Here is a 12,143-nt window from a genome sequence, read left to right on the forward strand (position 1 = left end):
TAAAATAGTTCATTACAATTATGACACTTGTGTTAAAGTGTTTGTGTTTTGTATGTAAGTATTTCATTGTGGCAAAGTAGATTTTTCTGGATTATTTACCATGCAGTTCAAGATACCTATACAACAAATCCAATATTCTTTAACAAGCACGAGCTTAATTTTGGCTTGTGCTTATTATATTTTATCTTTAATTTTATTACTGCACATTGCAAGCCTGTGGCAGATTAAACAGTTTCAACCATAAATTTCATTATTTTTTATGTAGCTCAGTGTTAAACAAGTCCTTTTAAAGAATTGAACATTTAAGCCTAGTTTCTAACATTATCTTCTTCAAATTTCAAGATAAAAGTCTAGTTTTTAACATTATCCTCTTCAAAATTCAAGAAAAAACATAGTTTCTTATATAACCTTCAAATTCCAAGATAAAAGCAAAGTTTCTAACATTGCCCTCTTCAAAATTCAAGTTAAAAGCCTTAAGTTTCTAACATTATCTGCTTCAAAATAATAAGAGAAAATCAGCCTCTTAAATATCGTCTTTAATTCAACATAAAAGCTTGGTGTCTTACATTATCTTCTGTGTGTGAACTGTCCGTCAAAGGTTTCTTCAGATATATGATGCCAGTCTCTGCTCCAATGAAATAGAATTCATTTGCCCGATTTGTCTGACCAAAGGAGTCCCCAGTGATTGCATACGTCACTCTGTCTCCATCTGCGTCCGTGGCACTGATTCGGAGTATCTCCACACCAAGGCCATATGTTTCTGGGATCGACTCAAAGTAGCTTGGGACACAGACAGGGGGGTTGATATTACGCCTTACTTGAATTACGACATTGGAGAAGTCCTTGTTATCCGGATAGGCAGAGTCGTAACACTGGATTCTAAACTGTACAGAACATAAAATACACCTTTACTGACCTTTCAATATATAATTGCATGTTATTTCTACATTTTTTGCATGCTTCATCTGTCTTTGCCAGGTTTATATTGTTATTGGCTAAAGACGTGTTAAATGCTAACTTCACCAATAAACGATTCAACTTTTATAAAAGCAATCCTCTGAAATGCGCTATTGCAAAATGCAAAATGTCTGTTCCTTATTCATCCTTCATATTAAAAATACACAATGGTAAATTATTTTAATTAACAAATTACCAAATTATAACTATTTTTTTAAATGCAAGATATTTAAGCACCTTCTGCTAGACTTCCAATACGGGGATTAAAAGAATGCGTGATATTCAACTTGGAAACTAAATACTACTTTGATTTTGTGAAAATTTGAGATAGATAAAGATAAATTTGAAATAGATAAAACATAGAAAAATAAAAAGTTTGCAACCAATAAAGTTTTACAAAACAAGAAATTTGAGTAATCAGAGTTAGTAAGATGTAACAAATTCCCACCGTAAGATTAAATCCATTGATTATGAATGGTAATAGTGATACATACAGTGTAAGAGCTTGAGCTGTGTAATCGAAGAGAAGCAACATCATAGAGCGAAACATCTCCAGATTGTGAATTGATGGTGAAGAACGCCGAGGCAACATCATAGCCAACTGCAGCATACACAATACTGCCCCTTCGATCAACATCGAAACAGCTCGTCCTCGTGACACTAGTTCCATTGACGTCAATCTCTCGGACAGATCCACTGTATGGCTCATTAGTGAACTGTGGAGCACTTTCGTCGCGGCGTACAGTGATGCTCACGGTAGCTGTATCAGTGCACTGGTTGATTCTCTGGTCCGAGGCCTGAACGGTGAATCTGTAGGTGTTGGTTCCACTGTTGAATAATGAAGAGCTCAGACTGAGGACTCCAGTGAATGGATTCAAGTAGAAGTACTGTAGAATATCTTGCCCATTGACAATTGAATACCGAATAACGTCGCCATCTTGGTCAGGAGCCAACAGTGTGATCAGACTGGCACCTACTCCCTGGGTGTCTTGGACCAAAACGGGATATTCATCATTCTGGAAGACTGGACAGTTTGCGTTGCGGATAACAGTCACATTGACAAAAGCTCTTGCCGTCTGCAAAGTTATTTGTCCTTGGGCTGAAGCCTGAATCTGAAGCCTGAAACAAAGTCAATGCATTAACATTTTGTTTATTAATGCATTAACATTTTGTTTACTAATGCATTAACATTTTGTTATCAATGCATTAACACTGTTTATTCATCCAATTAATACATTAACATTTTCTTTACTAATGCATTAACATTTTGTTTATTAATACATTAAAATTTTGTTTATTAATCCAATAATGCATTAACATTTTGTTTATTCATCCAATTATTATTAAGCTTAAGTCTTCATCACATATTGAAAAAAAGTCTTAATTTGGCCGATTTTGAATTTGAATTTTGTGCTATATTTGACGCCAATATTTTTTGTTATTTTTTTTTTAAATAAACTTGGCTGCCTTTTAAACAGACTTGGCTTAAATTGGTACAAAGTCCATCTATTTCAGGATAAGTTTTATGTTTCAATCAGGAGCAAAAACATCCAGGTCAAAACTATGCAGTGAAAAATACAGTTATTTGCAGTATCCGCAAATAAGACACATACTAAAAGAATATTAAATATCAACATCACGGTACCTAAGAATTGATCAGGGTTTTTTCATGCATATATTCTAGCACTTCTTGGTAATTTGCTTGCTTACCCTACAGCGTTCATACAGCATAAAAACAAGGAAAAATGTGATCAATACATATATTTACACTTTAAATAAGTGTCCATTACAACTTAAAACTAGCAGTATCTTCTTCCATTTAGTATTTGTCCTTTAAAAAAATGTAGTCGACAACACCGGTTTGTATAAAAAAAGCAAATATATATGTAACGGCATATATCATTACTTAAATAAAGTCCCGCTAATCCAATCGGAGTGCATTATTCAAATAAACAATGACGTCATCATGCCTTGTAGAATACACAATATGAATGTTAAGTTTTTATTTTTAAAAAGGACTTGGCAAATGTAAATATAATAGGGTTTTTAGTACCGTTTTTGATCTGGTAGGTTGTATAGTATTCGACTGGAGTGGACTTTTGCAGATTCGGATTTCACGACTTTAACATCGCGCAATGATACTTGTTATGACGTGACGTCTCAAGAGTGGAATACGGTATTTTGTGATATGTATTGGTGTAGATTTATGATGGGTATATAATAAATGATCATACAAGCTTAGTCCAAAAACTTACCTATAGAAGGTCAGGTAGGCTGGATCAGTTGTCAGGTCTTGTTTCACAAAGATGGAACCAGTATTTTCCCGGATTCCGAAATATCTACTTCCTGGTTCACCGCTGATAATGCTGTAGACTGGCGTCTATAAACATAAGAGGATATTTATTAAAAAACATTGAAAGAAAGCATCGGAAAATCGTTTTTTAATTATTTATAATTGAAATGCGTATATGCAATAAATAATTTATGTAGATTTAAATCATCACCCTAAATTACTAAATTATAAAAGAACCAGTTAACATACCAGTGTTGCATAAAGCAGGCAACCTCACAAGCAGACGAACAATTAAAAAAAGAAATCCTAAACTATAATGTTAATTTTCCTACCCCAGGGTTAGCGAATGTCTGAATAATGGTGTTGTCAACTCGTTCGGTCTCAGGAATGGTGATGGAGTACGTCGTCAAGGTGAAACGCAGCGTATCAGTCTCCCGGATCACATTTACGTCAACATTGATCTGCGTTGAACGTGCTGGATTTCCACCGTCCTGGGCGATCACTGTCATCTAGATGCAAATACAACATTGGATACTATAATTCATATACAGTTGAAACTCGCTATGTCGAACCCTGTTATCTCAATGCCGTATTTAATAATGTTCTTTATTATAACAAGGGTTATGCCGTTCAGCAATAATCCACATTACAGCAAATAATAATTAAATTATAAGAAGAGAACAAAACGTAAACCTGAAACTAATTTTGATATCTGTCAAAATTGACCTTGCATTAATATTTCTTTGAGAAGACATGATTATCTCCCTTCTTATACCTTTTAATTCCAAACAAAAACTGAATTTTCAATTCCTTACCCTGTAGAAGTCCGTATTGGTGTTTAGGACGGACTGAAGCAGCGTTATAACACCGGTGGTGGGGTTAACCAGGAAATAATCGCTGTTTTGGAAATTGTTCCCACTCTGGTAGAAGGTGATTGTGTTTTCTGGGGCCTGAATATAAAATGGTAGTCTGTGATCATGATTTCTTGGGCTTGAATTTAAAATGGTAGTTTGTGATCATGATTTCTTGGACCTGAATTTAAAATGGTAGTTTGTGATCATGATTTCTTGGGCCTGAATTTAAAATGGTAGTTTGTGATCATGATTTCTTGGGCCTGAATTTAAAATGGTAGTTTGTCAACATGACTTTAGTTTAAAGAAAAATAAAAAATTAAACTACAATAACTTTATTTATGAATTCATTATTTTAAGGTTGAAAAATCTGACCCTCAGGCCCGCTGCATAGCAGGTGACTAGGCAAGCCTCATTACCTGGCAACGCAGGTGCCCTAGGGTCAAACTGTTCTATCCTAAACGGAAACACATGACAGATATAATTAATCTTTACATGGGGTACCTAAAATCATAGCACTCACTTGTCTGTCTTGGTCATATGCATCGAGGTCATAGATGAACGTGCCAATCGGGGCAGTCTCGAATATGGTGACCTGGATGTTTGCTGTGTGGTTGTAGATAGGCGAGAAAAGGTTACGAAGCACGCTGATACGCACTGTTGCCGTCGCAGATCGGCTTGGGAATCCACCATCGTATGCACGAATACGAGCCTGAAAAAAGGAAGCATGGAGATTTGATTGGTGGTCTTAAATCAAGTTAAAAAACTTATGACAATGAATGGTTTCCTTTCTAGAAGAGCATGGTTACCACGCAATGCTTAAAATGATAGAGCTCTTCCTACACTTATTATTAATAGTAAAAGATACAAAATTTACTTTATAAAAATATGTTTTTATTTTTTTTCAATTTGAAAAGTACATTAGTTTTTTAACAGAATTTATGGCATTTAGTGTCAACTTATGAACAATGAATTGAAATTGAATAATAGGATCTGAAATTTTAACTTAGTTAATCTAAATAATCTGGAGTAATATTTCCAGCAAAATAATTCTCATAACTACTTTCGATAAGAAACGATTTGAAAAACCATGCAACTGTACAAAATGCTAATTGTTCAGATGGCCCCTTAATATTTAGAGTGAACATATTTAGTGTAAACATACAATGAAAAGGGCTGTTGTGTCGAACTCTAGGTTGGTGTTGGCTCGAAGACTGATCAAACCGGTCGTCTCGTTAACAAAGAAGAATGATGAAGTGCCGTCGTCTCCAATCATCTCGTAACGCACACTATTGAAGGGATCCTGAAATATCATGAAATCAATGTTTTAAAAACGTGAAGCGTTTCATAAAAAAAAGACAATTTCCTGTTACACCATGTACAATTGTATTAACGATTTCCAGCTTGTATTTCTGTTAGAAGGGTTTTTCAATTAATTAAAACATGTTAATAACAGATTATACAAAATTTATGAACAAAATAATTGATTAAAAATTTAAATTAATAAAGTTTAGTTTGTCCTTTTTAAATGAATCACTTCACAACTTTTTTACCTAACAAGAGGGCATTGGAATGAGTGTTAACACTGGTCTGTTAGTTTTCAGTGAATAAAGGGGCATAAATTATTCAAACCAGAGCTATGGGCCTTGCTGAGAATGTACTTTTTTTTTTCTTCCACAACATTGTTATCAAGTTGTATATGGGTATCTTCCAAAAAATTATTTAATGCAAAGGTTAATGTTTTGATGCCTACATTATCTTTTTGAAGATAAACATGAATATGTTTGACATACAGATTTATAAGCTAAAAAAAGTAATCTTGAACAAGAACAATCATAGTCCCTTAAAACAGGATCAAGCTATACTCACTAATTTTGTTTAAATATAATTAATTTAATATTTACATTCTTTAAAGCCTTTGGACTTTAAAAAAGGAAATTTTCTTCACTAAATTTCTATTATGTAAAATCAAGATTAAGAAATTTATCTCATTGAAATAAGCTACTATAAAGTTTGTTTCGCTTAAGACCTTCGATAAAATGGGGGCCAGTATCACTTACAATTGTGTCCCTGTCGACTGCTGAGGTCTTGAAGACCGAGGTGAGGGCAGAGTGTGTCTCCTGGATGGTCGTGCTGTATGGAGTGTTGATAAACTCGGGTGGGAAGTTGTTACGAACAACGGTAATAAAGATATTGGCCAGCTGACTCGTGTCGAGGGAGTTCGGTGTACCAAGGTCATTTGCATATCCTTGGAACTGTAATATAATTATTATAAAAATAATCCTATGAATTGCCTAAGAAATAGTTCTGGGTTACAATGACGCTGTTTTTAAGGAATTCGAAAAACCTCTGAGCCACGTGTTTTCAGGCTCTTGCGAGATTTCTAAGCACTACCACGGATTACCTTAAGACAGATTTTCTCATAAGATCTTTGCATTGACATTCAAAGGGAGCAGCAGCTCCAGATAATATCAAAATACAAGCACAGGATTTGAATATATTGTTAATTATAAACTTACATGTTATTCTTTGTTCAATGCAACCTTAATTCAATATCATAGGTGAACTTTTTTATTCTGAACAACATGACTTTAGACTAATGTCCCAAGGCAATGCTATTTGGATTGAACTAATACTTATGTTTTTAATTTTTGACAATTTGGAATTGAACAATTCCATTAATATCGGCCATTTACTAACAAAAATCGCTTACCGAGAATGTGCTCTGCTGGGTGTTGACGGTGGAATACACAGATCTGCGTAGCATAAGGGCGCCACTAACATCATCCACCATAAAGAGGTCAATGGTGTCGGTGTCTCCTCTCAGGTCGTAGCGTACTACATTGTGGGGACTCTGAAACCGATGTACAATAAATATGTGTAATCAAATTTAATATAATTTTAAAACTATGGATTTAAAGCTACATGAAAATGTGATAAATGTATAAACAATCTATGTCAAAGTCAGGGAAATATCGAGAGATGTCAAACTGAACCCAAAACATTTGAAAAAGTTTGACATTACAGGAACATTGAGATAAAGGAGTTTGACATAGCGATTTTTGACTGTATGTATAAGATAAACAGCCTAAAACTATAAGGAATGGTAAACTAAGGTATATACCGTGGTATCAGCATCCGTAGCAGTGATGTAGAGGATTGGAAAGCCAACAGCCTGCGTGTCCAAAATGGTTGCGCTGTACTGGCTCGGGTTGAACACCGGTGGGAACAGGTTCCTGTTTACAGAAACCAGCACAACGGTGATATCTGATCGGCGGGGGTTGCCACCGTCCTGCACTCGTACACGGATCTAAAGATATTGAGAAGCAAAAATTATATACATGATCGATCTGAAATATTGACAAAAAATAAGCCAGAACAATATTTGAAAATATTTTAAAGCCATTGATAAGCTTTGAATTTTCAGAAAAATATATATAAATGAGAAAGCTGTTGACACTCTACTGTTATGATAGAATTACACCAGATAATTTTAGCGATATGTTATTCCAAAGCACATACAGAGTAAACGTCATTGTTGTCAGCAGAGATGGAGGATCGCAGCGTGATTCGGCCCGACACTGAGTTGATAAGGAAGAATGTGGTGGCCATGTCGTCACCAATAATGTCATACTCCAAGACGTTGTAGGGAGACTGAAATACAGCAATATGTAACGGTTTAATATTTAATAGTGGTTTATTTGTACAGTTGAACACCGTTGGCCTGAACTCATGGACCAGCAAAAACATTTGAGCCAAGCGGAAATATTTATATTTAGTATAAAGAAATTGGTTCTTTACATCTAGTTTGAGCCAACAAGAAATTCGAGCTAAGCGAGGTCGAGCCAACGGGATTTGACCTAATCTTCTATTACCACCACACCTCATAAATATATTCATACGTTCATGTTGTATTTTGCCAAAATGCCAAACAAAATCAGGATATACAAATCAGCTATTTTCTCAAATATTATTAATGATTCATTAGGCTATGAGAAGCATTCTTGGGGTACGGAAGTCTTTAGCCAGAGCCTGGCTTCACAGTTTTCAAAAGCAAGTCATACACTGCCATGATGAAAACAATCGGGCCAAATATATCTGCTCACCTGTGTGTCCCGGTCAGTGGCCGTCACCGAGTCGATGAGGCTACCCTCAGCAAGGTTGCGGTCAATGGTACGTCTGTATGGCTCGTTTACGAACACGGGTGGGAACTGGTTCCTCAGTATGTTCACGATCAAAGTCCCATTGGCCGACAGCGAAGGAATGCCGTTGTCACGTGCAATCAGGGACACCTGAATAGAAGGTTTACCAAGGTTTGATAAAATGGTTATTTAAAATGCATTGAACTGTCCAATGTAAGTTTTGCACATCGTTGACCAGGATAAAATAGTAATCAACTTTCACAAGTGTCCAGTGAAAATAAGAAAATTTTATCTTTTGGGCACATGCTACTAATGTAAATTAAATACAGATACACAGTAAATATCTTCCAGAATTTGTAAATTCCTGACAATCTGTAACAATTAAATAACCATTCCAGAGAAAATACATCCCATATCAGATATTTGATTCAAGGTTGAAAGAAGAAAAAAAAAATTGTCGGAAGATTTGCTCTCATAAGTAAAACTGAAAATAAGGGTGATAACAATTCACCATTAACATCTTACACATTTCAAGGGCTCCCCCATTTACATCTTACACATTTACAACGCTCCATTTATTAACATCTTACACATTTCCAATGCTCCCTCCATTAACATCTTACACATTTCCAACGCTCCCTCCATTAACATCTTACACATTTGCAACACTCCCTCCATTAACATCTTACACATATCCAACGCTCCCTCCATTAACATCTTACACATTTCCTACGCTCCCTCCATTAACATCTTACACATTTCCTACGCTCCCTCCATTAACATCTTACACATTTCTAACGCTCCCTCCATTAACATCTTACACATTTGCAACACTCCCTCCATTAACATCTTACACATTTCCAACGCTCCCTCCATTAACCTCTTACACATTTCCAACGCTCCCTCCATTAACCTCTTACACATTTCCAACGCTCCCTCCATTTACATCTTACACATTTCCTACGCTCCCACCATTTACATCTTACACATTTCCAACGCTCCCTCCATTAACCTCTTACATTTCCTATGCTCCCACCATTTACATCTTACACATTTCTAACGCTCCCTCCATTAACCTCTTACACATTTGCAACAATCCCACCATAAACATCTTACACATTTCCTATGCTCCCACCATTTACATCTTACACATTTCCAACGCTCCCTCCATTTACATCTTACACATTTCCTACGCTCCCACCATTTACATCTTACACATTTCTAACGCTCCCTCCATTAACCTCTTACACATTTCCTACGCTCCCACCATTTACATCTTACACATTTCTAACGCTCCCTCCATTAACATCTTACACATTTGCAACAATCCCACCATAAACATCTTACACATTTCCTACGCTCCCACTATTAACCTCTTACACATTTCCAACGCTCCCTCCATTAACCTCTTACACATTTGCAACAATCCCACCATAAACATCTTACACATTTCCAACGCTCCCTCCATTAACATCTTACACATTTCCAACGCTCCCTCCATTAACATCTTACACATTTCCTATGCTCCCACCATTTACATCTTACACATTTGCAACGCTCCCTCCATTAACCTCTTACACATTTGCAACAATCCCACCATAAACATCTTACACATTTCCTATGCTCCCACCATTTACATCTTACACATATCCAACGCTCCCTCCATTAACATCTAACACATTTGCAACAATCCCACCATTAACATCTTACACATTTCCTATGCTCCCACCATTTACATCTTACACATTTCCTACGCTCCCTCCATTTAAATCTTACACATTTCCTACGCTCCCTCCGTTTACATCTTACACATTTCCACGCTCTCTCCATTAACATCTTACACATTTCCACGCTCTCTCCATTTACATCTTACACATTTCCACGTTCCCTCCATTAACATCTTACACATTTCCATGCTATCTCCTTTAACATCTTACATTTCATATGCTTATTACTCACATTGTACTGGTTAACGTTGGTGCCGATAATACTGGTCCTGAGGAAGACATTCCCTGTGGTTGGGTCCATGTAGAACATGTCGCGGTTGGCCGAGTAGGAGGCAATGTAATAGTTCACAAGATTGTTTGGAGACTGAAATTGGTGAAAAAGAATATTTGTTAAAATCATGAAATAATGTTCAATTAACCATTGGAAAACCTAAGAGATCCTAATGCAAGTTCAATAAATTAATTCAAGCACTCATTTGCACCTGAAACGTTCGTTTGGGGATGGGTTATACAAAGACTTGCTTAACATATGCAATGAGTAATCACATAACAGTTTTGACTCAAAATTGGAATGAAAAGTTGTTTACATAGCATATAAATCATCTTATTGAAGTAAAGCATGTAGATAGATGGAATGAAAAAGTACATGCCTATTGGAAGTTTTACGTTTGAACCCTGCCAAAGTTATAAACTTATATTTTGCTCAGCATGTGTGCTCAGTGGATTTAGACAAACTGCAAGTTTTGTTGTTATTTCAAACCCTGTCGCTGGGAAAATTGCCAATCTCTGGTGTCAGCAAAAATTGTAGTCCATTTCCAGGCAAAATCATGCCTATTGGATTCATCCAGAGTCTAAAATCCCTAATATCCTTTCCCCTAGTGGTGCATTAAAGCAACAACTTAAATTCCAAGTATAATCTTTGCATACAGTAATATACAAACAAATCTGACCTGGATGTCATTATCCTGTGCCTGTACTGTGACGACGCTCTGGCCAGTGTTGTGTGTCTCCATAATGGTTACGGTGTACAAGAAGTTGGGAACAAAGAACGGGGCAAATTCGTTACGTCGAACATTCACGGTCAACACAGCGTCTCTGTAGCATGGAATGAAGCCACCGTCCGATGCGCGAACTCTCAGCTATAGATAACAAAATATTAATGTTAGAAAATTCCGAAAATTTTGATAATTTGACAAACTCTTCTAAAGTTAATGATTGGACAAAATACTTAACGATTGACAGATGGGGTGTATAAAAATAATCATTTACTCTTTGCTCAATAAATAATTAATCATTCATTTTCCGTGACAAAGCATCACAGTGGTTGTTCAATTAGGTAATTCAATTAGTTTTGGTAAATTAAGCATGACATAAGACTTTTTCTTGTATCTTCAAAACCTTGTATCATTACATATATGAATTTATATTTCTCACAATTATTGGAAACTTGTGTAACTCTCAACATATCATCTAAATATCCTTCCTGCCCTTTTTAGCTAAACTTTTATGCATAGCTACCTTGTACATGCTAGCTGCGTCACTAATGAGGTTGTTAGCAGAAACGTAGATGAAGCCATTCCCGTCAATGTTGAACAGCACCTGGGCGTTGTCATCACCAATCAAAGAGTAAGTGATTGTGCTGAATCGACCCTGTAAAAAACATAAAAACTATATCATCTCCAGGGAAATTACATATATTCCATTTTCAAAAGAAATATAAAGCTCCAATAACCAGTTCAATTGACTCAGGAAAGCACAAAAAAAATATGGCACAAAAAACTTACCGGAGCGTCGCTATCAGTAGCCGAGACATTGAAGATCCTGGTTAGGGTTGACTGGGTCTGCGAGATATCTATCTGAGTTGGAAGGTTATTAAACACGGGGCAGTTGTTGTTTCTGAGAACGGTAATTCTCACTGTTGCCTGCTGTGCGCTGCTTCGCTGGGGAGTACCCAGGTCGTAAGCTCGAACAAACATCTGAAATGTGACATCAAATTTTATATAAAGATGCTGACTCGTTTCAAAATGGTTACAAGATGTCGTTCATGCACTTACCTTACAATTTAGCTAAATCAGTCTAAGCAAAATGGTACACATTTAGAGTTGTTGCACATTCAAGGGTTGTTTTTTACCCTGGTTTATTTACCATTTGTCATATCAGCAAACAGTATAAT

At 36.1% G+C, this 12,143-nt stretch overlaps 1 protein-coding gene across 2 annotated transcripts in view; it reads right to left on the bottom strand.

Annotated features, from left to right (window-relative positions):
* LOC128207496 (uncharacterized) overlaps positions 1–12,143 on the bottom strand; it is an 81,294-nt gene that overhangs the window by 45,800 nt on the left and 23,351 nt on the right. For both annotated transcript variants that reach the window (XR_008256719.1, XM_052910451.1), the window contains exons 32-47: positions 11,755–11,946; positions 11,489–11,620; positions 10,921–11,109; positions 10,203–10,334; positions 8,208–8,393; positions 7,624–7,755; positions 7,226–7,411; positions 6,815–6,955; positions 6,162–6,356; positions 5,267–5,404; positions 4,625–4,813; positions 4,066–4,200; positions 3,583–3,759; positions 3,213–3,337; positions 1,452–2,076; positions 567–884 (exon numbers count right to left, since the gene is read on the bottom strand). Coding sequence is in view for 1 of the 2 variants with exons in the window: in XM_052910451.1 (XP_052766411.1) it covers positions 567–884; positions 1,452–2,076; positions 3,213–3,337; positions 3,583–3,759; positions 4,066–4,200; positions 4,625–4,813; positions 5,267–5,404; positions 6,162–6,356; positions 6,815–6,955; positions 7,226–7,411; positions 7,624–7,755; positions 8,208–8,393; positions 10,203–10,334; positions 10,921–11,109; positions 11,489–11,620; positions 11,755–11,946 (3,192 nt within the window). In the remaining variant the exon portion in view is untranslated. The remainder of the gene's footprint in view (positions 1–566; positions 885–1,451; positions 2,077–3,212; positions 3,338–3,582; positions 3,760–4,065; positions 4,201–4,624; positions 4,814–5,266; positions 5,405–6,161; positions 6,357–6,814; positions 6,956–7,225; positions 7,412–7,623; positions 7,756–8,207; positions 8,394–10,202; positions 10,335–10,920; positions 11,110–11,488; positions 11,621–11,754; positions 11,947–12,143) is intronic.

Source organism: Mya arenaria, chromosome 2, assembly GCF_026914265.1.
Source record: "Mya arenaria isolate MELC-2E11 chromosome 2, ASM2691426v1".
Lineage (NCBI taxonomy): Eukaryota > Metazoa > Mollusca > Bivalvia > Myida > Myidae > Mya > Mya arenaria.